The sequence below is a fragment of the Halichoerus grypus genome, chromosome 5, assembly GCF_964656455.1.
Source record: "Halichoerus grypus chromosome 5, mHalGry1.hap1.1, whole genome shotgun sequence".
Classification (NCBI taxonomy): domain Eukaryota; kingdom Metazoa; phylum Chordata; class Mammalia; order Carnivora; family Phocidae; genus Halichoerus; species Halichoerus grypus.
The window spans coordinates 185,957,809-185,984,631 of record NC_135716.1 but is presented as its reverse complement, the minus strand read 5'-3'; the positions used below and the strand labels follow the sequence as shown (position 1 = coordinate 185,984,631).

Here is a 26,823-nt window from a genome sequence, read left to right as displayed (position 1 = left end):
GCGGCTCCTCTCCCATTGCCAAGTCCACACCCGGCCCTCAGCCCGTGTCTCCGGCTGGTGGCACTGTCCCTGGGCCAGAGTCTCTGAGTGCCCGAGACACCGGTGAGGGGGGGCGGGTGCCCAGCGTGCCGGCCATGGTGGCAGCCTCTTCCCAAGGCCGGCTTCTCTGAGCCCGCTCTCTGGAGGGGAGGCCCAGCGACCCCTCTGCTCACAGCCGGAGGTGGGCACTAGGGACCCAGCCAGCCCAGCTCCCGTGCTTGCCAAGGGCTCCTGCAGCGGAGTCTGCCGGGGGCCCTAGCGCCGGGGGGGGGGACGGGGTCCGGGAGCCGGGTCAGGAAAACCCTCTGGGAGGTGGTGTGGGCCACTGGGCCCCCTGCCCACCTTTCCTGCCTAGAGCCCAGGAGTGGGCAGGGGGGAGAGCAGGAGGACCTGCGTCCATGCAGGCAGTGAGCAGAAGGCCAGGAAGGAAGCGGCAGGGCCGGCTCTCGCGGTCACCTGGCTGGTGTGCCGCTCCTGTGCCTCCCTTCCCCATCCTCCCCTGCCCGGTCCTTTGAGGGCCCACACTAGGAGGCGGGTAGCCGTGGGGGACACTCGGGGCTGCCGCCGCGTGCACAAGGGGCAGGGCTGCTTGCAGGACGGGCTCTGGGGTCTGTGTGTGCTCCCTTACGCACGTGGGTGCATGCGTGTGTGTGTGTGAGCATGCACACCGGTGTGCGTGTGCCTCTGCTGCTGGCACTCGGACCCCTGCCCGGAAGGCTGCTCATGTAGCTGGAGCGCAGCAGGCTGCTCTTCCCTGTGTCAGACTCCTGGTCCTCACACACACCACACACCTGCTGTTGGAGCCCCAGCGCCTGCCCTGCACCAGGCGGGCCGACAGTTTGGGGGAAGCCTGAGTAGGGCAACCCCAGTCCTGCCCTGTGGGGGGAGGGTGAGAGGTTCTTACCTGCCAGCACCCAGGGGTCTGGGCCTCACCTGCCCCATGACCTGACTTGCGAGAAGCCAGGCCTGCTCTCATCTCAGGATCCCCCGTGGCCCCCGTGACCTCTCTCCGCACCCCCTGCCATCCTCCCCACCCCACCTCCAGACAGACCCCTCCTCGGGGGCTTTGCCCTTCCCCCAGACTCCTGCCTGCTCCCCGCTCACTCTCCAAAAGTCCTTGCTCAAGGTCACCTTCCCAGTGACACCTTCCCTGGGTCTGTATTCACCAGAGCCAGCCCGACCCCAGACCTGATTGCTGTTTCACCACCGGATGTGCGATTCAGCCTCCGCGCCCCTTCTATCTCCATTGTCCACCTCCCCGGGGGAAATGTCCATGCCACGGGGGCGGGCGGCTCCGCCTGCCTGGGCCCCCAGCACCCAGACTGGTGCCCACTAGGCATCTCCCAACATCTGCTGAATGCTGAATGAATGAATGATTCAGCTGGACAGGTCTGAGCCTTGGCCTAGCCATCTGTGGCTCTGGTCCCACCAGTGTGTTCTTTCTTCCATCAGAACTAACGAACTCACTCACTCATTCTGTCCTGCTGGCTTCCAGGGACCTGCTATGGCAGAAAGGTGCATACACACTAACTCTCCTATTGAGGGCTGGGGGCCAAGCCCAGCGCTAGAGAATCAGAAAGGGAGGCTGCTGTGGCCTCCCCGGGCTATGGTGGCCAGCCAGGGAAAGGGGGGTCCTTTGGGGAGGAGAACTCTGCGTGTGTGGGGGTGCCAGCCCTGGGTACAGGTTGCACTCTGCCCGGCACCCGGGAGACAGGCTGGGCGCTTGTAGGGAGTCCCTCGGTGCTGCCCAGGAAAGCTGGCCCGCAGGCCGGCCCCACACTCGCTCACCTTCAGGGCACTCAGGAAGGGCCACCCCCCTGCGGGCAGGTCTCAGAAGGCTGGGGCAGGGTGGCCTAGAGCTTCGGTGAGCTGGGGCCAGGTGGGAGGGCTCCCAGGGGCGGAGAGCAAGGGCTTCAGGTGGGGCCCCCAGTGAGTGAGGCGAGGCTTCCGGGCCTCCTTTGTGATGCAGGCGTGGGTTCCCTGGAGGCGGGGACCATCTCCTGCGCTCACGGGTGGGGTGTTCCATCTGGGTTTGGTGTGGGGGGGAGGGGGGAGGGGGCGGAGAGCAGCTCGGGGAGCCCGGGGCTCCCTGCGGTCCTGCGTCCTGCCCCCTCCTCCCTCCTCGATTCCACAGTTCAAAGGGGCCGCAGGGGCCGCTGGGAAGGAAGGCCAGACCCTTCTCCCCACCCTGCCTGAGACGTGGGGACCAGAGAGCCACACTGGCCGTGGGGGTTGCAAAGCCCCTGCCATGGGATTCTGTCACTTCAGTCTCCAGTGAGATTGGTGGGTTCCGGGGGCCCTGCCAGGTGGAAGTTGCAGGGCAGGTGGGGGTGGGGTGGGGAGAGAGCCTTCTGGATGTGACAGAGCCCCCCCAGTGCTTCTGAGAGTGAATCAGTTACCCTGCTGATGGGGGCCGGGCCCTGGGCGGAGCAGGTCCTGCCAGAAGCCAGGTTTCCCTTCTTCAGGCACGGTTCTGCTTCTGTTTCAGAACCCCACGGAAAAAGCGGTCCCCCCAGGCCCCCGGGGCTCGGGAAAGGTGTCTGGGCAGGGCCATCGGTGCCCAGACCCTGTTGGGGCAGCCTCTCAGGTTGGCCCCACCCTGGGAGGAGGGCAGCTCTGCAGGGGACTGATACCAGACACGGCCCCAGAGCCCAGGCTCTCCTCAGCCCGCTGTCTGTCTCCCAGCACCCACCCCATCCGAAGGTTGGGAACCCCGCCCAGAGCGAGGAGCTGGTAGCCTGGCCCGGAGGCTGCCTGGGCTGCTGGCCTGGAAGGGGAGGAGGTCAAGGTCAGGGGAGTAAGAGGCCAGGACTGCCCTTCCTGGGGAGCTTGGGGTGGGCCAGGGACCAGCCCGGCCAGCTAGAAGCTCCTCCCAGAGCATGGTGGCCCTGGACTCCTCAGGCACAGGCCAGCCAGAGCACCTCCCCCTCCGCCCCCAAGGCTGCCTGGATCAGGGGCTGGCTGCTGGCTGGAGCTCAGTCCCGCTGCCCTGTTCATGTGTGGGGCAGGCAGGGCTGGCACCCCCACACCCAAGCCGCCCGGTTCATGAGTTCTGTCTGCAGCCCTGTCAGTGAAGGACAGGCTGTGAGCAGGCAAGGGGCCAGCGAGCCGGGGTGCCGAGCTTGCAGGTTCTGGTGTGGCGCCAGGCAAGGCCGTGCTCAGGGACCTGGCAGCCAAGAGAGACCAGGGAGGGGTTCCACAGGCCAAGGGGCTACAGCCGCCCAGCCCCAGCGAGGGCCCTGGATGCAGGGAGTCCCAGGCCCCATTGCTGCTGGGACACTCTGGAGGGTGGGTTTTAATCCCTCCTCCTAGGTGAGCTCAGGGGCCAGTGGAGGCTCCCTGCTCACCCCTCCCTGTCTCCTGGGCAAAAGATGTGAGATGTGGAAGTTGGAGGCCCAGCCGACCATGGTTGCCACCTCCCTTATCAACCTTGGGACCAGGGCAGGCCTAGAAGTTAGCCCTGGTCACTGCTGCTATGGAGCAGGGGGCTATTCTCAGGCTCAGCAGACACCTGCCCTTGACACCTGGGCCCACCCCTTTCCTGCCCCCCACTCTTAGGCGGGATGGTCTGGGGCAAGCTGCTGTCCTCTGCATGAAGCGCAGCCCCATCTGGCAGGTGTCTCTGGGCCTCTGTAGGGCAGGATTCAGATGTCTCCTTGGTTCTGCCCACCCGTGCTGTGGGCAGGCATGAGGTGTCCTGCTCAGAGGAGGCAAAGAATGGAGGAAGTTGAAGGACATTTCCGAAGCACTCAGAGAGAGCTGGGGTGAGAGTCTGGCCTGTGGGAGTCCCCCCTGCACACACTTTCCCGACAGCTGCTTCCTGATGTCAGGCCTTGGGTATCCTGGACAGGAGGGAAGGGGCTGGGGTGCTCTCACTGTCCCCGGTCTCTGTCCCCTCACCTATAAGATTCACTGCAGTCGGATGAGAGAATGGAGGCACAGTGCCAGGCACAAAGGTGTGGTCAGGAAGTACCACGTGGGGCAAGGGGCACATGCAGGGAAGCTTGGTCACCAAGCTGAGGGGTGTGGGTGACGGCTGGCAGCTTGTTTGGGCAGGCTGGGTCATCTGACTTTGAGCTCTGTGGTTGCTACTTCCATGGTCCCTGGAGTTCCTCCTACCCCACGTCCATAACTGACACGTCACAGCTAACGAGCAAGTCTATTAAATCCCCACCGTCTGAATCACTAGTGCGGTTTCTGTCTCCGAAGTGGACTCTGACTGATACATAAATCGGTACCAAGAGTGGTCCCTGTCCCCAGACACTCAAAAGATGGATCTGGGGCCTGACTGCAGGGCTGTGCTCCTTGGGAAGGGAGAATTGTGGTGTGGGGTGATTTCCTCACGGTGGCTGTGATGCACCCACCCGCTCAGGGGCCGTGGGAGCTCAGGTGCCGCTGCACGTGGCTGTTCACACAGTGACAGTGGCCGCAGGGACTGTGGCGTGGGGCGGGCTCTCCCGAATGTCCTGGAGCACATACAGGAAGAGAACGACCAGCTCGGGTCATAGCCCGGGAGTCAGAGGGCTCCGTGGCCCCTGAGAAGCCCCTGTGACATGCACAGGGCTGGTAGTGCTAAGAGTCAAAAACAACATTTAATTCCGTGAGCCATGCAATTACAATGTTGGTTTCATTTACAGCCTCGTCAACTTTCTTATGAAAAGCTGGGGCACTGATTGAGAAGGAATGGGACCCTGGAACTAGGAAGGGGCTCAGAGGAAGCTGAGGACCTTGAATCCCCAAGTCCTTGGAGCCCCTTTGCAGTGGATGCAGCTTGTCCTCCAGGGTTGGAGACTTGCCTTTTTTTCTTTATAAATCCTGAGAGCCTCATGTGGGTCAGGGTGCTTAGAAAGGAGGATGCTCATTTTGTTCAACCTCCACAACCCCCCTCCTTCACCTACTGACTCTAGACCCATAAAAGGGGTCTAATCTCAGCATCTCTGGGGGGGGCTCAGGTACAAAGCCTGATCCTGGAGGAACTAGCATATGCACCCCAATAACTGCAAGCTCTCACTAATTCACACTGGGGACCCTGGAGACTGTGTGTGGGGTCAGGCCACGGCAGAGGGGATACAGCTCTGGGCTGGGCTGGCCCTATTGCTGTGGGTGTGCCCAGCCCCGATGGGGGAGGTAACGTGCGGGTGCACACCAGCTGCTGGAAGGGGTGCCGCCAGCTCACGTGGCTGTGCGCACTCCGCACCGGTGGCCCACACTTAATCAACTTGAGATGCCAGATCCTCCCTAGTAGAACAGAGGAGGCATCCAAAGGTGTAGGGAGGTCTTCTCACATGTGGCCGTGTACCCCCACTGCAGCCCCCACGAGGGATCACAGGACTTATCTTCTCCAGGCTCTAGTTCTGTGATGAACTGTATGAACGTGTGTCCTAGTCTTGAACCATCCTTGCATTCCTGTATGTATTGCTCTGGGTGTATTCTTCTTTTAACACGCCGCTGGATTTGGGGCTGTTGGTATTAGGATTTCTGGACTGGTGATTCATAAATTGGTTTGTAGCTTTCTTTTAGTTGAGATTATGCTTTCTTCCACAAAGAACTTGGAAGCTTCTTTTTCTTAGCCTGGAAGTGTTTAGAGACATTTGGAATTGACTGTTCCTTAAAGGCTGACAGGCTTTTCCATCTGGAACTGAGCCTGCTTTAGGGGAGGCTCCCAGACAACCTTCTCTTTTCATCCTTGGCAACTGTCCTGCAGAAGTTTTAGGCCTATTCTGGTCAGTTTAAATATCTGCCTAGGAGCTAATTCCTTTCATCCAGGCCTCCAAATTTACTTGCTCAGAGGAACATAATTTCTTATGATGCTTTTAATTTTCTATCTGTTACTTTGTCCTTGTCACTTTGCAGCTGTCTCTGTGGTGTGGCTGACGTCAAGCTTTTGATTGCCAGGGTGTCCATTTCCAAAGACATTCATCTGGAACACGCGTTGCCAGCCACAGGACACAGCTGTAGGCAAAGCGACCAGAGAAGGAAGTGGGCCGCCCACACCTGTGAGGTCCCCCTCTCAGAAAGCTCTCAGCTCCCTTGGTAACTGCTTCTGTGACCCTGCCTGCAGCTCCCGAGACCCCATTCCCACTTTTCTGCTTCACACTAGCCAATAACGAGTGACTCCACAAAACCCCCGAGATCCCACCCTGAGGCCCTACTAAAGGCAGAACGCCAGGTCCGCGGTCTCCGCAACCGAGCTGTGCGGCCCTGAGCCCACTGGGTACCTTCCAGACCTGCGAGTGGAGACCTTTTTTCCAAAGTGCCTCCTGCTGTCCTGAGAGCCGGCACAACCACACTGTCTGCTCGTCAGGAGACGCGTGGGGCTCACCGCAGCAGTGCACCCAGGTGAAGGCCATGTGCTTTCTCCATTTTCTCAATTCAGAGAATTAGCTGTTGGTTCATCAACTTTATTTTTGAAGAACCAGATTTTGTATTTATTTATTCTTCTAACTTATTAATTTCTGCTTTTATCCTTAATTCCTATCTCCTGATTTCCTTAGTTTTATTGTCTTTTTCTAACTTCTCGAACTGAACACGTACTTCATTTTCTTTCCGTTGCTTAGTAATCTGCTTGGGGCCGGACCTTCCCTGGGGCCCCCCTGGGGCTGCATCCTGCAGGTGCTTCTCTCCACGGGTTTTGTTATGATTAGTTTTTCAATTTTCTTTGATTTCAGATGTGATCTCCTCTTGGACCCAAGAGCTGTTTCACATGCAGGAAACTTCAAAAATTTATAGCTTTGTTGTCTTGAGATGAGGTAATACTATCTACACGCGGTCACAAACACCTTCTCGGTAACCTAAAATGTGGTGAGTCCGTAGAGTCTCTCTTCTCAGCCGAGTCTGACCTACATCAGTTAGGCCCACCGTATCCTGCTGCTCAGGAGCCCATCCGGGGTGGAATGGCCGGGTGGCGCCTGTCTGGGGCTCGAGAGCATGGGGTCAGTGGAGCCTGCAGCCCAAGGATGCCTCCTTCTGGAGTCTCGCCTTCAGCCTCTTCAGGCCGCTGTGCTCAGGGTCTGCCAGCAGGCCACTCTCTGCTGCCGTCCAGGCCTCTGCATAGCGCTGCTCCCCCAGGCAGGTCTGGCCATGGCATAGGAACGCCTGGGCAGTGGGGCCCCGGCCCGGCCGCTCCCACAGGCTGCTCTGGGCTAGGGTGGGTGCCAGCTTGAGGGCCTGGGCAAAGGCCCCTGTGGCCCTGGCCCCATTGCCCAGGCTCAGCAGCAGCCGGCCCTGGGAGCACAGGTCCTCCACCCGCGTCGGGAGGTCGCGGTCTCCCACATCCATCCGGAGGACATGGTCCAGGTCCTCCAGTGCCCGGTCAAACTCCTGCAGCTCGGCCAGACAGGTGGCCCTCAGGCGCAGGTGACAGGCATTGCTGCCCCCAGCGAGGACTGCCAGTGAGCAGTAGCCCAGCGCTCGCCCGGGCTGCCCTGAGTTCAGGAGGGTGTTGGCTTCCTCGGCCGCAGCCTGCACAGAGGGGACAGAGGGAGGCAGCGTGGGTCAGCCCAGAGAGCCACAGGCCCCTTCCCTGCCCAGTGCGGCTGCCCACTTCCTCTGGAGGGAGTGGAAGTACAGGGTAGGGGGCACGCCCCGCAACCCCACCACCCTGGAAGCCCAGCTCAGATGGGGTCCTCCTGGATTCCCCTCCCCTCCTCACTGGTCCTCCCCTCCCTCCTAGCCCTACTGCTTCTATCATCTGGTGACAGCCTCCCTCATTCCTCCCTGTCTCAGCCCCTCTCTGCAGTCGCCTTCCCAACAGGCCCACGGATGGGCAGCTGCCCACCCTCCCAAGGCTGCCCTGGCCCTGAGAGCAGTAGCAAGCGCCGCCTCTACCCAGCTTGGTCCTTGAGCCCCCTCCTCTGCCTGAGGTCAGGAGGGCAGGGCCTGCTGAGCATTGGTGGGTTTCTCACCATAGGGTCCAGCAGACCCTGCAGAGCTAGAGTCAAGGGGAAGAGACTGTGCTGCTCATGGACCACCTGCTCCAGCGTCTGCTAGAAAGAGCTCCAGGTGTTGGGGTTCGTGGTGCTTGACCCCCTCCGGGACTGGCAGCGTGGTGTTTTGAGGGCTGTGGTGGGCGCCCCCCACTCCCTGCCTCGGAGGATGCTGCAGGGCGGAGCCAGAGGTCAGCGGGCACCGTCCAACCTAGTCCTTCCCTCCCTGGGCACTGCTGGACCCCCATCTGGGTGGCCCAGCCCACCGGCCCCCCCTCTGCCCCCAGGCTCACTTTCTTTTTCAGAGTGTGGCTGAAGCCCACCCTCAAAACTTGCCCAAATGCCCTACCGCTCTCCCCAACCACCCTTCGGATAAACTCGCGGGTTTCCTATGGCTCCTTCTCTTCTCAGGAGCCCCCGTGGCTCCCCCCTGGAGAACAAAGCATCCCCGGTGTCCCTCTCCCTCTGCCCTGCGGCGGGTCGCACTCGTGCCCTGGCCCCGGGAAGAGCACCGAGCTTCCGGGGCCGGCAAGGACGCCGTCGGGCTGGGATGCAGGCGGCGCGCCGGGAGGCAGCCTGGGCCCGGCCGAGTGACGCCGAGCGGCGGGAGCAGACGCCGGCAGGCCGGGCGAGAGCGGCCTCTGCGCCCCTTGGACCTCAAAGCTCCGGCCCCGATCGCGAGCGGGGAGCCGCTGCGGAGCAGGCGCAGTGCCGCCGGAGGGGCGGGGCGCGCGCCGGAAGCGGGGCGGGACCTCTCGTTGACTTCCGGGTCGGCCCGCGTCTCCGGCGACGGCCCAGCGGGTTTTCAACGGCCGCGGAAACCACACTGCCCGCCTCTCCTCTTAACCTCGTGTTCCCGCCCCGCCCCCTCCTCTCCGCTCGGAGACCCCCGCCCCGCACCCCTCCTCCTGTCTCGGAGACCCCCGCCCGGCACCCCTCCTCCTGTCGCGGAGACCCCCGCCCCGCACCCCTCCTCCTGTCTCGGAGACCCTCGCCTGGCCCCCTCCTCTCCGCTCGGAGACCCCCGCCCCGCACCCCTCCTCCTGTCGCGGAGACCCCCGCCGGCCCCCTCCTCTCCGCGCGGAGACCCCGCCCCGCACCCCTTCTCCTGTCGCGGAGACCCCCACCCGGCACCCTTCCTCCTGTCGCGGAGACCCCTGCCCGGCCCCCCTCCTCCTGTCTCGACCTCCGCCCGGCACCCTTCCTCCTGTCTCGGAGACCCCAGCCCGGCACCCCTCCTCCTGTCTCGACCTCCGCCCGGCATCCCTCCTCCTGTCTCGGAGACCCCCGCCCGGCACCTCTCCTCCTGTCTCGGAGACCCCCGCCCGGCACCCCTCCTCCTGTCTCGGAGACCCCCGCCCGGCACCTCTCCTCCTGTCTCGGAGACCCCAGCCCGGCACCCCTCCTCCTGTCTCGACCTCCGCCCGGCACCCTTCCTCCTGTCTCGGAGACCCCCGCCCGGCACCCCTCCTCCTGTCTCGACCTCCGCCCGGCATCCCTCCTCCTGGCTCGGAGACCCCCGCCCGGCACCCCTCCTCCTGTCTCGACCTCCGCCCGGCATCCCTCCTCCTGGCTCGGAGACCCCCGCCCGGCACCCTCATAAAGGCTCAGAGACTCCACCCAGCTCCGTCCTATGAACCAGAGCAGTCTCGGTGCTGAGACCCCAGCCAGACCACTCCTGGGGGCTCTGCTCTGAGCTCCAGGTCCTGATGACCCATTCCCCTTGGGGCAGTTGTCACCCTGCATTACCCAGGGCTCTCTCTGCTCTTCCCGCCCCTAAGGCCTGTGCAACCACCTGCTCTGTTAAACCCCCTGGTTGAAACACCAGTGTGGTTTCTGTTCTTCCCGGGTCCCCAAAGAACCCCCTAGAGTCCTGGACACACGCGAGTGTGAGGAGGTAAGGTACTTGCCCCAGGCCACTCGCGGTTTGATTCTGAGTCACTCCCACTCCAAGGCTTGTGCTCGGAGCCTCCTCTTCCTGCTGGTCCCTCCCCTCCCCTCCGCACAGGTGAAATGCAGCCACTTCGGGGGATTCCTCTCTGCGCTGTCCCCCACCTTCCCTCTCCTCCCCGCCTGCTGGGGCTCCTGCCTCCAGCTGGTGGATGGCACAGCCCCTTCCGTCTGTCAGACTGGGCCCAGAAACCTCTCCCCCCATCCCGCCCCCTCCTCCATCCACAGCAGCTGCACTGACGTTCTGCCCGTTTCTGGCCCTCGCCTTGGCCTGTCTGTCCCATCATGGCTTCGCCTCCAGTGCCACCTCGTTTCACTACTGGCCTGTTTTAGGGTCTTCTCAATACCAGCACACTCAGGAGGGCACCCGCACCCTGTGTCCCCTGAGATGGGAGGCCCACAGGGTGGGGCGGCGGCTCCACCGTCCCACCGAATAGACAGTGGAACGAAAATCAGCCAGCCAGACGCAGTGGCCCTAGCCCAACGTCCCCCTCAGCCCGCTGCCTTCCTGCCAGGCTCTCACCCGACCAGGGGCTGGGCGTGGGCTTCCTGCAAGGGCCAGGTGCTCCTGGCTGGCTCAGCCGGCTCCGAGGAGGGGTCTGCGCTCTCTCCCAGGCCCTGTCCCTTGTGGCCTAGATGCCTCATGCAGAGAAGCCGGGAGGTTGCTGGGGTTTAAGATGGCCAGACCGGCTTGTCTCCCCCCTGGCCCCCAACTGAAACCGGGGAGCAGGGAGGGCACAGCAGCCCTGAGCACGGCGGGGTCCAGGGTGCTGGGGAGGCGCTGGGGGCGGGGGCTCCGCGGAGCACACCTGGCTGAGGCTCTGCCGCTCCGAGGCCTCCAGGCGCTGCAGCAGGAAGCCGAGTTCCTGGGCCTCCGTCTCGGCCAGGCACTGCAGGTCCCGCACAGCAGCGGGTACGTCTCCCTTCTTGAGCCGGAGCAGGCCTCGCCGGGCGCGGGCCGCCTCTGACCGTGCGGTGGGCTGCAGGGCTTTTTGCAGGCAGGCGCCAGCTTCCTCATAGCTGCCTGTCAGTGATCCAGGAAGGACAGTCAGGGGGGTGCTGGGGCAGGGGGCGAGAGAGGTGGGACGCTGGCCACCGCCGCGCTGGGAAGCTGGCCAGAGCCTCTCTTGCTCAGTGTTGGTTCAGGGAGGGGCCAGCTGGTGGAGGGGCTCAGCCCCGGGGGCAGGGGGACACAGGGACACCACGCCAGCCCCAGCTTGCCTGTTGAGCCCGTCATGGGGGGTCACTAGGGGGCAAGACCCCCAGGTTGAGCAGCAGGTCTCTGAGCATGCTCACTGTGGTCACCACAAGGGGGCTCTCCTGAGCACCTGCGGGAATATATACTGGGCGGCAGGGCAGTGTAGGCCTGGCTGGGGGCCTCCACAGGCTTGGAGGTGACAGTGACAGGTCAGGGAAATGCAGGCTGCACAGAGCTCTCTCCTTTCACATTAGGACTGTAATATTCTTGGGATTTGGGCACATGGGGGCTTGACGCAAGCCCACCTACAATACGGCCTGGTGTTCCATATGTACTCTGTAAACATCTGTTGAATAAATGCATGAGCTAATGAGAAGCCCCAATCATCTGGGTCCCTTTATGAAACTCCAAATTGCTCCTTTGTTTCTCCTCCCTGAAGGCAAAACCACACAGGTGAACGAGAGCTCAAGACACTTGCACCCCAGGCCCCACACAGGGACCAGGTCACAAGGATCAGGATTTAGGGTGGAAAGACCCCAGGAGGCACTGAATCCAGGGTCTCTCTCTCCCATTTTACAGAATAGAATCAAGGGTGAGAGGGGCTGGGACAGACACCCACGTTCCCCAAACGCGGGCCGGGCATACCCATTGCAGTGAGTGCGTCTGCCAGCAGGATGTGTCCGCTTGGCTGCCCGGCATCGATTTTGATCAGCGCTTCCCCCACAGCTAGGAGGCCCCGGGCGTCCTCGTCGCTGAGGGGGGTCCCAGTGTCCAGCGGCTGGCTCAGGAGGGCCCGGCAGTGGGACCAGAGGCCCTGGGTGATGAGGGCCTGAGCCTCCGGCTTCAGAGAGCGAATCTCAGGGACCACTGTCCTGGGGTCGAGCTTCAGAGCCAAGAGGATGTCATCCACAGCTTCCTGCAGGGGGGAGGAGGGCAGGGCGGGCGGCAGAATCGCTCCCGCTGGGCATATGCCTGGGTGTTGGGGATACCAGCAGGGGCAGACGGCCCAGCTCCTGCCCTCCGCAGCCGGAGGGCCCCTCTGCTGAGCGACAGGAAGCTGAGCATGGTGAGCCAGTGAACGGAGCTGTGGGAAGGGAGGGATGGCCGGACCGAGGAGGGCTCACACTGAGAGCCCACGGCAGGCTGGAGCAGAAATCAGGCTGCCAGCGCCCACGGGCAGGGGGGTGTCAGACATCCTGAGGGGCAGACGCCAGCCCCACCTGTAGGGGCTCCCACCTCAGTGGCATCTGGCATCATTTCTCCTTGCTTCCTAGCACTCCAGCCCTTAGTTAAGAAGCCTGGCAGGCAGGTCAGCTCTGGGCTGCAGAGCCTCAGGGCAGACACTCAGTTTCAGCCACTCACCTGAGACCTTGCTCTCGGCTGAGAAGTGCCCCTGTCCAGGGCTGTGCAGCTGTGGCCGCCTACGGGCAGGTCTTCTCTGGGAGAAGCACCCGCCTGGGGCCCGACAGTGCGGGTACCCTCCCACCCCTGTCCCTGCAAGCTGACCGCTTGAATCCACGGGCTCTGTGCAGACAGCTCAGGGTGTGGTACCCAAGAAGGCAGCTGAGGTCTTGTTATTTTAAGCGGGGGGAGGGGGGTGTCTAGTAGCCCCCAGGGTTTGCACAGTCCATGCTGAGGCTGGGAGGCAGCGGGCCTCTTCCCATGGAAGGTGTGATGATGACGTGAGCCCCGAGCAGGAAGGGTTTTAATGGGCGTCTCACACTCAGGACGGCCTGGCCCTGCTCCCTCTGGGCTTGGGCTGAGAGGGAAGACCGTGCTGGTTCTTCCTAGGTGCCCCTCCCCTAAGGCACTGTTCCCTTAACCCCACGTGCCCATCGGGCGGGGAGGGTGGGGCCCGGTACCTTCTGCTGGCCCAGGGCCAGGTGCAGGAGCGCCCGACCGCACAGCGCCTGCACGTTCTTCGGCTCAGCCCGCAGCACTGAGTTGAAGTCAAACATGGCCGTCTTCTTCTGGCCCAGGAGCCCGTAACAGCGGGCTCGGATGAGCAGGGACTCAACTGCCTGACTCCCTGGAGGAAGGGGGGGTGTGGCATTGGGACATGACCGCTGCTGGGCCTTGGTGGGTACAACGTGTCTGCCCTCATCCAGCATTTGCTGGTACCCAACAGTGGGGTGGGGCAGGGGGGCACCAGCTTCGAGGCCACCTTGGGGAGCTCACAGACCACTGGGCACCAAGACACGGTCTTGGAGGGCCGATGGGGTTGATCTGGGGGCACTGGCTGTGGGAAACAGGGAGCCCAACTGTGAGGATGGCATCTAGGCTGGTGGAGAGTCAGACAGGGGTCCCGAGAGGAGGGGCCGCTGCATCTGCATCTGAGGTGAGGCCAGGTGAGGGGCCAGGAGGCGGACGGGTCCTTGGGGCTGGACATGGAATAGTCAAAGGTGGGAAGGTGCCAGGTGGGCAGGGAGGAGCCCCTCCCCAAGGACAGCACCCTCGGTGAGTCTGTCCCGTGACGGACAGAACGACGCACGCTCTGGATCGTGTCCCCTTCCTCACTAATGTGTGCAGGGCATGAGCTCTGCTGCCCCAGGCACCGGCCCTGCGCTGTCCATGAACCAGCTCACGTGATCCTCACTCCCACCCCTCGCCAGTGTCTCTCACCCACTTTGAGAAGAGGTAAGTGAGGAGATGTTTAGTAAGTGCAGAGCCAGGAGTCCACCTGGTGTTCTCATCTGAAGTCCACGCTTTGAATCTCCATGCACCCCAGGAAATCGGGGTGCATCCTTGGGAAAGTCCCTTCCCTCCAGATTGGGTGCCCTATGACCCTGTGCTAAGAAGGCCCAACTGCAAGACGCTCTGTCACCCAGGATGGTGCTGGGTGGGTTGGCTGGGCAAATGGGGACACCAGCTACACTCATACAGAGACACCCCACTATTTCCAGGAAGGGCCTCTCCCCGTTGGAGAGGGGCCAAGCTGGGAGAATGGCCTCAATCAAGGGTGGCCCTCCTACGCACAGGGCCCAGGGTGCCAGGAGGATCCCGGCTCAGGTCCCAGCTAGTCTGGCCCCTCTCCCACGCTTTAGCGTGCTCACCTGGACAGCTAGGGCCTCAGGGCAAGGCGTGCTCCGCGAGGGGCCCCAGCGCACGCACACACCCGTGAACCAAGAGCGGGCTTGGATCCGTCCGGTCTCTGACCCCCGCATTGCTCCTCTTGCCCCTAGGTACCTGGCACAGGGTGGGAACCCCGGGGGCGGGCGGGCAGCAGCTACCTGCAGCGAAGATGGCCAGAGAGAGGTAGGCGATGGCCTCCCTGGTGCGGGCTGTGCCCTCGGCCCCGCTGGGCCGCGCCCGCAGGATGGCCAGGGCCCGAGCGTGGCAGTGGCCCCGCAGCATCTGCCGGTCCTCGTGGCGGACGACGTCCAGGGTGGGCTGGAGGCACGCCGTGTCCCCGGACTGGACCACCTTCTTCACCAGCTGCAGGGGCAAGGCAGCCACCGGGTTCCTCCCTGTGCCTGACGCCCAGACCCCTCCACCCTCAGACCCCCTTGCGGGGGCGAGGCGCGCGGGGCGTGGCCCGAGAGCCGGAGCGTCTGGGGCGGGGCCCGGGGCGGGGCGTACAGGGGTGTGGCCCGCGGGGATTGGCTCAGGGGCAGGGACTGCGCGCCCCGGCGCTAAGCCCAGGGAAGGCGGGGGGCCCGAGGTGTGAGCCTGCGCGGGGCTGCTCCTCTGGGCTGCACGGCGGGGGGTGGGGTGGGGGGGTCCCAGTGTCCCCGAGCCGGAGGACCTCCTCCGTGGCATGGAGGTGGAGATCTCGCTTCACCGGCCCACACACTGCAGGTCCAAATGAGAAGCGCGGGGAAAGGGGGTTTTCAAATCATACGGTGACCGAGGGCACCGGGCGAGGAGCAAATGCGCTGGGACCAGTGCCCGCTCTGGGTGGAGCGAGACTCCGGGTGGACATAACCTTGGCTCTCTGAGCGGCTCCGTCCCACAGAGACCCGATGCTGCCCCTGCTGGCCGCTCGCTGAAGACACAGGTCCCAGAGCAGAAGGATCGGCCGGTTCCTGGGCATCCTTCCCTCTCCCGCCTGTGTGGCCCAGGGCAGGGGAACCAGGAACCCAAATCCGGCCAGAGCAGAAGAAGCTGACAGGCCCCAAAGCCCGACATCTTCCCCCTGGAACATAACCTTCCGACCCCGGTTCCAACGCGAAGCCCTCTTAACACCCGAGGGAGGCGAAGTTCTGCTTTTCCTGGGAGCAGGGTGGTCTTGGAGAGAGGTGAGGTGAGCAGGAACTGAGGACCTGGAGGCCTCTCTGCCATTCCCCTCCCTAGGCAGGGTCACCTCCAAGCCTAGTTTACTTGGGAGGTTTGGGTCGGAGCTCAGTCTACACCTGACTTTTGGCCCTTTTCCTTCATAACACAACAAAAGCAAATATGAAGCATCTACTGCATGCTGGAGACCTGCTGGGCCCTGGGGTACTTGCTCCAGCTATTTCGGGACAACCCACAAGACCAGAGCACAGACGAAGAGACTGAGGGTCAGGGAGGTGAGGGGGCCTTGCTGGAGGGGGCAGAGCCCGGGGCTGAGACACGTTTTACCTGCTCCAAAGTCCAGGCTGAGGGGTGCAGAGTGAGGGGCCCAGAGGCCCGTGCCCTCCACAGGGCTGTGGCCCATCTCCACCTGCCCTGCTGTGGCCCCCCGGGGCCTGCTCACCTGGTTTGCATCGTAGAAGAAGCCCCTCCGCAGCTGCAGCAGGGCCAGTCGCGCGAGCACAGGGGCCGCGTGGGGCCTCCGGGAGAGGGCCAGCAGCAGGGCCTTGTGGGCATCCTCCAGACGGCCCAGGCGGTATAGGGCATCAGCCCCCAGGAGGCTTGAAGCCTCATCTTCCCTGTCCAGCTCCACCAGGAGCGTGGCCAGCTGGTACACGCCATGGGCATCCCTGTGGAGAGAGTAGCTGGGGGAGAGCCAGCCAAGCCTCTGTCTACACCCCTTTCAGCTGCCCAGGAAGGTGGGCCACAGGCAAATTCTATCCCCGCACACCTGGTCCAGGCAGCTCCCTTCCCACCCAGCCACAGAGCCCCGGGTCCTACTGGAAGGACCCTCACACACGGGGTCTCCGGAAACCACAGCTGCCCTCTCTGACATACATCCCTCAGCGCTCACTCCCTGCCCCATCTTCCCACCACCCCGTGTGGCAAGCATTTTGCAGATGGAAGACAGCTTCCATCTGTGGGCGGACCACAAGCCAACCCTGCCTTAGTTTCCTTTTCTGTAGAAATGGGATAACAGTGTTGGCCTTGCAGGGCTCAGGGTGTGTTCAAGGCAGTTAGAGAACACACAGGCTTCACTTGGAATGCTCCTGGTGTGCTGGGAATGTGAATGAGCTCCCACTGGGAGAAGGGCTGGGGCCTCCAATTATGACAATTCCCAGAGACAAAAAGTATAAAGGGCCCCCAATCTTGCGCAATTCCTCCTCACCAGCACATCAAAGCAATTTGAACTGAGCAACCTGCAGGCAGAGAAAGTGTGTGTGTGTGTGTGTGCAGGGTGGGTGGTGGCAGCAGACCTGACATCAAACACGCCCCCCAGAAGGCCCCCAGCTCAGTGCTTTGAGGTTTGTTAAAACACCTCCCTGTCACCTCTCAGCAGCCAGAGAAGTGCAAATCAAAACAGCTGCAGGGTCATCCATTATGCTGGCAGAAAAATTCCAAAACGAACATCAGGGCTGGGCGCGTGGCTAGACGGGCAGACGGGCAGCTCCGGAAGTCAAGGACCTCACAGTGGGCTGCGCTCTCTGACCCTGAAACCCCACCTCTGTGTCCATACTCAGGACAGAACATTGTGGAGGCGTTTAGCTATAACAAAGGGCAAGCTCTAGGAATGGTCAAGGAATGATGGCACGGTCACAGGGTGGGCTATAGATTGGGGTGCCCGAGAAGGAATCCAGAGGCAAAGGAAATGTCCGTGATCTACCGAGTAAAAAAAGGGGGCTATAACTTGCACATAGAGTTCACACTCAGTTTAGTTTCTACGCTCAGAGAGAAACAACTAGAAGGGAGTGCTATCGGTGGGGTGATGGGAAAGTTGTATTTTTTCATGCCCATTTTTGAGTTCTTAATTTTCTATGGTAGTTAGGCCCACAGAGCATCACACTGTTTGTGACTGGGAGTCCTAAGATCTGGGCTTCAGCACTAAAACTGCCATCCATGATTTAGGTAAATCCCCCAGCTGCTTCCTGCCTCAGTTTACTCATCTGTAAAGAAGGAAGACACACACCCCTAGCTACCTCGCAGGAGACCAGAATGAAGCAGTAGCCCCAGGGGTACGCGGGGCTAGTTTTTACCCTTCCTGCGCCTCGGGGCTGTCCATCTCCACGGCCTTACTCCGGCGGCCCCGTGCACCCGTGAGCCCCACGTCTGGTCTCCGCTGCAGCATCCTGCGGCCCTCCTCCCGCAGCACGGTCAGCAGGAGGCCCCTCTGGTTCCAGGGGACGTAGGCCTTGGCGACGAGCAGTGCCTCCTCGGGGTGCAGGCGGCACGCGGTGACATAGTCCAGCGCACCCAGGAACGCGCTACCCTCCAGCACCCTCAACAGCCCTCGGCCACACAGCGCACGCACGCAGCTGCCCAGGTGCGGCGGCGCGTGCTCCACCACCTCCTGGAAGTCCTCCCGGGCGCGCGGTGCATCGCCGGCATGCAGCGCGCAGAAGCCGCGCAGCACCAACAGGGGCGCGCGGTCTCTGGTGTGGGCCCTGCTGCGGTCGTCCGCACGGTCCTCGGGGCGCGGAGGCCGCAGCAAGCGCTCGCACAGCGCCCTGGCGCCCGCCGCGTCCCCCGCCAGCAGCAGGCACTCGGCCAAGCGAGTGCCCAGTGCCCGGCGCACCCCAGGCGGCGCAACGCGCAGCAGGACACGGAGCGCGCGGGTCACCGGGGCCAGCAGCTCCAGGCCCGAGTTTTCGCGGAGCTCAGCGCGGCTCCGCACGGCCTCCTGGAAGTGGGCGAAGCCCATGTCCGCTGCCTCCTGCGCCTGGGCCCGCACGCGCTCTCGGTCCCCCGCGGAGAGCACCGCCTCAAACTGCCTCCGCGCCCTCGAGGGGCTCTGTCGGAAGGCCTCATGCAGGTCCCGAAGCAGGTCCCGGGCGCCACTGTCCAGGAATAAGGCCGCGGCTGCGCGGGTGACCAGCAGAGCGGCCCGACGCTCACCTGGGGAGAGAAACAGAAGCACTGGTCCTGCCTGTCGGGCCACATCCTCAGGGTGCCGCCCGTAGCCCCCCACCGCCCAGCGCTTTGGACCCTCTGAAGCATCTCACGGCATCTCCCGAGAGTGTCCCAGTAGCCCAGGACATTGCATCACCACGATAGACCCTCAGCGACAGAGCAGAAATCAGGAGGGACAGCTGGGGTGGGCAGCCGCATGCATGCCTACCCAGCAGTGCTCTCTTCCCATGGGTTCAAAGTCAACCTCACCGATTGGCCAACAAGGACATTTAGTTACAAAACCTCTTTACTTTTTAATGATGGATTTGGGGATTGAGTTCCCTCTTCTGGGATTAGCGCCCCCAGGTTAGTGCTGAGGTTCTGACCCTGTGACCTTGGGAGGGGCTGGTTGTTACTCCAGCATCTTTGCTTCTTGCCGTCTTGGGGCAATGTTGGGGCCCAGCGCTTCCCTCTGAACAGGGACTGCAATCAGGTGCAGGGAAGAGCGAAGGGCACACCCAGTGCTGCTTACACTGTGGGGGACTTGGGCCATTTACTGGATCTCACTGTGCCTCAGTTTCCTTTTCTGCTTTATAATGGGGTTTAAAATGGTCTGCACTCGGGGCGCCTCGGTGGCGCAGTCGTTAAGCGTCTGCCTTTGGCTCAGGTCATGATCCCAGGGTCCTGGGATCGAGCCCCGCATCGGGCTCCCTGCTTGGTGGGAAGTCTGCTTCTCCCTCTCCCACTCCCCCTGCTTGTGTTCCTGCTCTCACTCTCTCTCTCTCTCTGTCAAATAAATAAATAAATTCTTAAAAAAAAAAAAAAAAATGGTCTGCACTCACAGGGCCATGAGGATGAAATGGATTAATGCTTGTCTAGTGCTTGGAAGAGTAAAAGGGCCCCTGGGGGGCCTTTTACTCAGTGAGGTTCCCATCAGCAACAGCGTCATCCCGCCTCCTCATACCTCGTGTCCAAGTGTGCTCATGAGGATGGGGGCTTTCTGGTAATGAAACCAAGCCATCCTTTCCCAATAGGGCCCCAGGCAGGTGCACACCATGGAGAGCATCCCAGAAAACTCAGTGCTGGCAGGAGCTCAAGATCATGGGCACCCACCCTTGCACTGCAGGTTAGGAAAATACCTCTGGGGAGGGGAGCTTTGCAGAACCCCAGTGATTCTCAATCCTCGGTCTCAGAACGTCCACTCTAGTGCTTTTGGCATGGAGTCCTTCACAATTCTCAAAGAGCTTTCTCCCAACATTTACACCAATACAGGAGAGGGTAAAACACCTTCACTTCTGCATGGAAGCAAGCCTGCTGGGACCCTGCCCCTTTTCTGTTAGGGTAAGCATCACGCCACAGCCCAGAGTTATGTAAAAAGAAAAACATCTTGCATCCTGAGATCAACCAACCATCCAGCCAACCAGCCAGCCAACAAGGTCACCCTGTCTAGTCCTGGTGGCCAAAGAAAAAGAGACTTTGGGCCTTTCCAGTCAGTTACTAACTCCTGAACAAAACAATTCTACACCTGATTTTTGCGGTAGTTCATGGATCCTAGGGAGTTGTAGTAGGTGGAGAGCCCTTGGGGCCTGGGGGGATTTGTTACTTATTTGCCCACATGAAAATGTGTTCTCTGCTCTGCTTCTGACGTTCCAGTTACACACATTAGGCTTCTAGATATTGTCCCACAAGTCACCAAGGTTCTGCTCATTTTTCTGGTGTTCTTTATATTGGATAATTTCTATCTTCAACTTGACTGACTCTTCTGCTTTCTCCATTACGCTATGAGTTTTTCAATTCTAGAACCTCCATTTCATTCTTTTTTTTAAAAAATAGTTTCCTTTTATCTGTTCAGATTCCACATCTGTTCATTCATCATGACCATATTTTCCTTTAGTTCTTGAACACATCTATGATAGTTCCTTTAAAGTCCTTAGTCTGCTCATTTCAGCACCTGGATCATCTTGGGGTCAGTTTATATTGACTTCTTTGTCTCCTGACGGTGGCTCACATTTTAATTTCCTGTTTCTTTGCATGTCTAGTAATTTTTAAAAATTGTACACTAGGCATCTGGTTGGTGTTTTGTAGACACTCTGGATTTAGCCATGTTCCTCTGAAGAGGACTCAATTTTGTTTTAGTGGGCAGTTACATGGGATAGGATCGAACTCCATATTCTGTCTTATCTTTGCTAGGCACAGCTAAAATCTCCAGTTAGCTCTTGTAGTTCTTGCTGGCTCCAGCAGCTGCTCTTTCAGACCACCCAGTCTCTCCCACGTATGTGTAGTTTGGTGGTCCTCCAAGGATTTAAGTGGATTTAATACACAGATTTTGGGTCTAGTCCCCTCTGTGGCTCCCTCCTTTTCAGAATTTTCCTTCTAAACTTTCCAGCCACTTTTCTCAGCCTGAACTCTGTCCTACAACATCTCAAGCCAGTAAAACTGCAGCTTCCTGTTTTGCGTGGATAAAGCATGGATTGAGGAGTTTCCTCAGGCAAAAAGCTGCAAGGCTGCAAATCTCACATTGTATAGCCCTCTTCTTTCAAGGGTCAACTTCCAGTTTCTGCCCACATTTGGTCACTGTTCAGTGCCTCCAAATAATTGCATTTTGTATTTTGTCCAAATTTTATCATTGCTATCTGTGGGACACGGGCTGGTCAAGCCAGTCCCCTATTATGGAAGCCAGACTCTTCTATTGGTAGACTTAAAAACTGTGACAATATGGGAGGATACAAAATACTATCTCATCGTTGTTTTAATTTTAATTTTCCTGATTACTAGTGAGGGCAATTTATTTAATTAGATTAATTTAATTAAAAATTTTTTTCCAACCTGGTGGGTGGAAAGTGGTATCTCATTGTTTTAATTTGCATTCGTATCATTACTATGATGTTGAACATTTTTCACGTTTCTTTGCCATCTGTGTTTTCTCTTATGGGAAATGCTTTTGCCAATTCTCATATTGGATTTTTTTTTTTCTTATTGATATGTTGGAATTCTTCAAATACTCTGGGTATTAATCTTTTGCTCATTGTATATTTTGCAAATATTTTCTCTCTGATGTGGATTTTCTTTTCATTTTCTATAGTTATGGGCAAAATGGAAGTTAACATTTTTAATTAAATCAAACATAACAAATTTCCCTTTACTGTTTCCAATTTTTGTATTTTTTTTTAAAGATTTTATTTATTTATTTGACAGAGAGAGAGAGAGATAGAGCACAAGCAGGGGGAGCAGCAGGCAGAGGCAGAAGAACGTTCCCTGCTGAACAGGGAGCCCGACGTGGGACTCGATCCCAGGACCCTGGAATCATGACCTGAGCCGAAGGCAGATGTTTAACTGACGGAGCCACCCAGGTGTCCCTCCACTTTTTGTATCTTAAGAAGTCCAGCTATCCACAGAAATCTTAATGATATTCTCTTATATTTTCTTTTAGAAACTATAAAACTTAGCTATCACATAATCCACCGAGAATTTACTTTTTTTTTTTTTCCAGAATCAGCACATCCACTGAATAATGGTCTTCTTCTTTCTCTATAGATTTGTAATGCTCACTCTCACATATTAAGTTCTGGATACCTATGGGTCTGTTTCTGGCCTGTCTAATTTGTTTTATTGGTCTTTCTATCCATCACTTAAGTCAATAACTTTCTGTATTGGTTAGTATAGCTTTGCATTAACTGGTAGTGTAAATATTTATACCACCACCTTCTTCTCCGTCTTCTCTTTCTCCTCCCCCACCTCTCTCCCCACCTCCTGTTCATCTCTTTCCCCTTCCTCTTCTTCGTCTTGTCTATTATTGTTTTTTTGTTCTTCTTATTATAATATCAAATCTTTCTAACAATGGACATTGGATATCTATTTATATAGGTATTCGTTATTGTCTTTTAATAAAATTTTATAATTTTCTCCACAAAGTTGTATGGTTCTTTGAAATAAATTATTTTCTGTTGTATGGTAAATGGTATAGTCTAAAATTATAAAGTTTCTATTTGTTGCTGGTGTCTATAAATATAAATGCTTCTGTATATCCTGTTAAATTCTGTTCCTATGTCTAATACATTTTTGTTGTTTCTGTTGGGTTTCTACATAGCTAATCATATTGTCTGGAATAACTTTGTTTCTTCCTTTCTAGTCTTACATTTATTTTCTTCTTATCTTATTGCATTGGCTAGGATCTCTAGTACAATAATAGATAATGGGAGAGTAGGCAGCTACTACATTCTTGATTTTAAATGGAAGGCTACTATCAACCACTAAGTTGATATTTTGGTAAGGTGTTGATAGATATTATTTTTTCAATTAAGTAAGTTTCCTTCTATTCTTTGTTTAAATTTGTGGGGTGTTAATATGTTATAAAATGCTTTTTCTGAATTCATTGCAATGAGCATATGCTCTTTTTTTCTTTCATTAATGAAGGTAGTGAATAATATTATTATGGAAACACAAAATAATAACTCCTATATTGAATTGAGTTTTGGCTAAAACAGGCATCAAAAACTGTTGCTCTGACTCAGCAGTTGTACTGGTTACTATCGCTGTACAACAAACTCCCCCAAAACTTAGTGGCTTAAAACAATGACTATTTCAACAGCCAGAAGAACCCATGGTTCTTCCTCAGTCTGGACTGAGTTGAGTTGAGCTGGACAGTTCTGTTGATCTTACCTGGGGTCCCTCATGTCTGCACCCATCTGTTGGCTTGGGCAGGAGGGTGTAAGGTGGCCTCACTCACAGGCCTGAGGCCTTGGTGTTGGCCATTGGTAGAGCCTCCCTCTGTGTGTGCCCTTGTGGTTCACTGATCTAGCTTCCTACATGGCACTGGGTGGGGGGGCTGTTGCAAGAGGATGAAGGTGGAACTTATTGGGCCCCTTGAGGCATGCCTCCAGAATCACATGACATTATGTTCATTCCTCTATTTTCTATTGGTCCCAGCAAGACTTGAGGCCAAGCCAACTTCTGCCCCCTTGCTGTGAGGAGCTTTAACAACCATGGCCATGCTTTCTACCTACTGCAGTAATTCTTAATGAAAAACCTTGAATGGATGAGAGATGGTAGCCCTGGGCACTTTGGGAAGATTAACCACTCAGGGAACCTTGGTGCTTGGATGTTTACCCATAGGAGATTTGAGTTAAAACTATACTTATTCTTGTCTTCATATAGAGTATGTCTGCTTACTGAGAAGGGCAGAGCACTTTCCCAAATATACAGGGTTTGTTCAGTGTTTTCAAGGACCCTTATAAGTAACCTTGGGATTAGAATACATTTATTATAGGAAACTGTGTTTGTAAAAGGTCTGTTATAGGCCATTTATTTATTCATGTTGTAAGCCATGTTTGTGTGGATGGTGGCAATAAGGTGACTCCCTGTGACATAAGTGACTTAGGTCTAAGGAATGCAGTGATTCTTAGGGAAGGTGGTCCTGTCCACTGCAGAGCCAAGGCAGGACAGACAAGCTTCCTGGCAGTCTCCCCTGGGTTGGGGGGTGGGGTGGGCAGAGCTTATCTAACACACTTGCTTCCTGACGTTGTAGCCTTAGGAATTCTGGTCTTGATGGGGGTCTCTACTGGTCATTAAGGTGGAAGGTCCCTCCTCCCTGGGAGTTGCTGAGTGCCCCCAGCCTCAATACCCCTGCTCACAGGCCACTGCACGTTTATGCTTTGGGCACGGAGGGCACCCTACTTTCTCATAAGCTCGGGATTCTTTTTGACTCTGTCGAGTCTGTTTGTACCTTTTATAGTAGGAAGGCTTCACGGCATCTGGTTTAGCGTATTTCCAGAAACAAATTTGCCCACTCACTTTTCAGTTCTCTCTGTCTGATCCCTCCCTCCCCAACACACAAACACTGGGGTCACCAGTAAACCCCATGTGGCACAGAAAATAGACACTTTCTGTCCTCTCGTCATGGAAATGGCAGCGTGTGCCTCATCATCTTGCAAACACCTGCATCTTCTGGCTCTCATCAGCACCCTGCAGGCTCCTCATTTTCTTCCTTCTTGTCCTCCTGTCCCCTTTGCTGGGTCCTTCTTTGTGGGGGCAGTGTGGTGGGTCATTAGGAGCCTACCACGAACACTCCAGGTGCCCTTGGAGGGTTGCCCATGGAAGTTGCATTCATTCTCATTGAATGCATATCGAACCTTACAATGGTTTGCCCACCTTGTGTTCAATGAATGGCAGCTAGCATGGCCGTTCTGCATCTCTAAGTGTGTGGCTGACCCACTCCCTCCATATCTAAGCCCTTGACTCTGAATCTCTTCTTTGTGGGTTGGATTCTGAAATCCCTTCTTCAAACCAAGCCCCCTCTCACCTCAAGGCTCATGTGTTCAGCTGCCCAATGACATGGTCCACATGATTGACTCAAGGGACATCTTTTTGAGCACTTAGTGGGTGATGCCATTTTAAGGGTCTGATACACACCTTCACTGAAATCTCAGCAGCAAGTTCAGAAGTGGGTGTAGCCCCCATCCCCACATGCACACGGGGAAGCGGCACAGAGAGGGTCACCAGGCCGGGAGGGATCTTGGAGTGTCTGTGGTAGGCTGGTGTGTGGCTTCGGGCTCTCCAGCCATCCAGCCACTGCCCACGCCCCCACCAGAAGGAAGACTCTGTAAAGGGACCAGACAGGAGCAGTACCTCAAACCAGGTGTGTCCAAAGCCCCTGTTGCCCCCTTTTCCCTGTCTGCTCGTCCCCTGAGCTCTGCAATCCAGTGGCCAAACTCCTGAAATCATTCTTGACCCTCCTTCTTCCTCCACCTGTGCCTCTGCCATCTCTTGCTGGGACTGCTCCTCTGGCCTCCCGGCCTGGTCCTCCTCCTGGCCTCCCGGCCTCCCGGCCTCCCAGCAGCTTCTGTTATCACTCTGGCTCCCCTGGCACACTTTGCACACAGCAGACAGAAGAAACTATAGAAATGCAACCCAGGGCACCTCACTCCACAGTTCAAAACCCTCCCAGGGCTCCTCGCTGCTCTGGGGGTAAAATCCTAAGTCCTTTCAGGCCCAGCAGGGCTTAGCCAAATCTATTTCTTCCATGCCTCCCCTTCTCCCTCTGCTCCTGCCCCCCAACAGCCACTATGGTTCCATTCAGTGGCATGGACACCCCAAGTTCTTTCTCCCTTAAGGACCTGGCATGTCCTGTTTCTGCTGCTGGGAATCCTTTAGCCTTAATTCAAGTGACATCTCCTCCAAGAAGCCTACCCTGACCACCCAGTTAGGGCAGCACCTTGCAGGGTCCATTTTTCAAAGCACATATTTTGTTTGTTCCTTTTCTTGGGTGCTCTGTAAGGACAGGGCTTGCCCATCTTGTCACCGTGGTGTCCCCACCCCAGGAACAACCCCCCCACCCTACCATAACCAGAACATAAGCACGCCGTGAAGGCATGGTGGGAGCGACTTTCACCCTGGCCCTTAGGGGGACAAGATCCGCACTCTTACCTTGGGGTGGGCTGCCCGTCAGGTCAGACTCAAGGGCCCGGCTGCACGCCAACCGGCAGTCCTCATACCTGCCACTGCGGAGTAGGGCTTCTGGGGACAGGGCGTCACTCCACATGCCCCCGGGGTCCAGGGCTGCCAGGAGTCCCTGGCAGCCGGCCTCCTGCTGGCCGATGCTGTCTGCCTCCTGGTGCCCTGAGATATAGTCCTGCAGGGTGCTGATCAGCACGGGGAGGTAGGGCTGCTGATGGGTTCGAACAAAGGCCACGGTCCGGTCTGCACTGGAGGCAAAGGCCTGCAGATAGTCTGCCACGCCATCGTCCACCTGCACCCCGGACAGGACCCAGGCCAGGGCGCGGGTCAGCCGTAGCGCCAGGGCTTGCTGGGAGCCAGCAACCAGCAAGGTGCTGCAGCGCTGAACCACCTCCTGGTGGCGCCCCTGAGCCAGCAGGCTGGCCAGGGAGTGCAGGACCGCGGCGGGGTGGTCCGGGCAGAGGCTGGCCAGGAATGTGGAGGCCAGGGTCCCCGTCAGGGAGACAACCGCCATGCCGTCCCAGTGGATGGCGGGGATCTGGCTGTCACCGCGGCACCAGGCCTCTAGGGTGGCCACCACGGGTGCCCCTCGGGCCTCAGCCAGGGCAGCTCTGACGCTCCGCACGGCCGAGGGGGCATGGCAGCTGAAGGCAGCCAGGTAGAAGGCGGTAGCCAGGAGGGGCTCTCCCAGGGCCAGGCGCTGGTCTCCTTCCCGGCAGAGGCAGGCCACGAGCTCCCGCGCCGACATTAAGGCTGTGCCCATGGTGGGCCCATGTCCAGTCCTTGGCGGGCACCTGGGGCAGAGGCGGCATGGTTAGTCCCCATCTCTCCCCACTGAGACCCCAGAGTCCGTGCAGAGCACCCTCCAGTGAAGAGTCGGGTGGGGCTGGGCGCATCTGCCAGGGTTCCCCAGGCCAGGCTCCTTTCCTCTGCAGAATGAGACCCTTACCCTGCTCGGCGACCCACATGAAGAGCTGGGTGGCCTGTGGGGTCAGGGACTCCAGGCCCTTGCTCTCCACCCCAACCCCAGCAGAGGACCCCACAGGAAGGTGGAACACCCCCACCCGCTCCCTGTCCAGGTCACACAGGCCACCTTCTCTA

At 58.3% G+C, this 26,823-nt stretch overlaps 1 protein-coding gene across 1 annotated transcript; it reads right to left on the bottom strand.

Moving 5' to 3' along the window:
• Nucleotides 1-4,612: 4,612 nt before the first annotated feature.
• Nucleotides 4,613-26,503, bottom strand: TTC34 (tetratricopeptide repeat domain 34). Its single transcript, XM_036089603.2, has 8 exons — nucleotides 25,693-26,503; nucleotides 17,418-18,276; nucleotides 15,788-16,013; nucleotides 14,343-14,547; nucleotides 12,975-13,141; nucleotides 11,758-12,028; nucleotides 10,724-10,938; nucleotides 4,613-7,500 (listed from the first exon to the last, which is right to left on the bottom strand). The coding sequence occupies exons 1-8, from the start codon at nucleotides 26,483-26,485 to the stop codon at nucleotides 6,973-6,975; spliced, it is 3,264 nt and encodes a 1,087-aa protein (XP_035945496.1). The 5' UTR covers nucleotides 26,486-26,503; the 3' UTR covers nucleotides 4,613-6,972.
• Nucleotides 26,504-26,823: the final 320 nt, after the last annotated feature.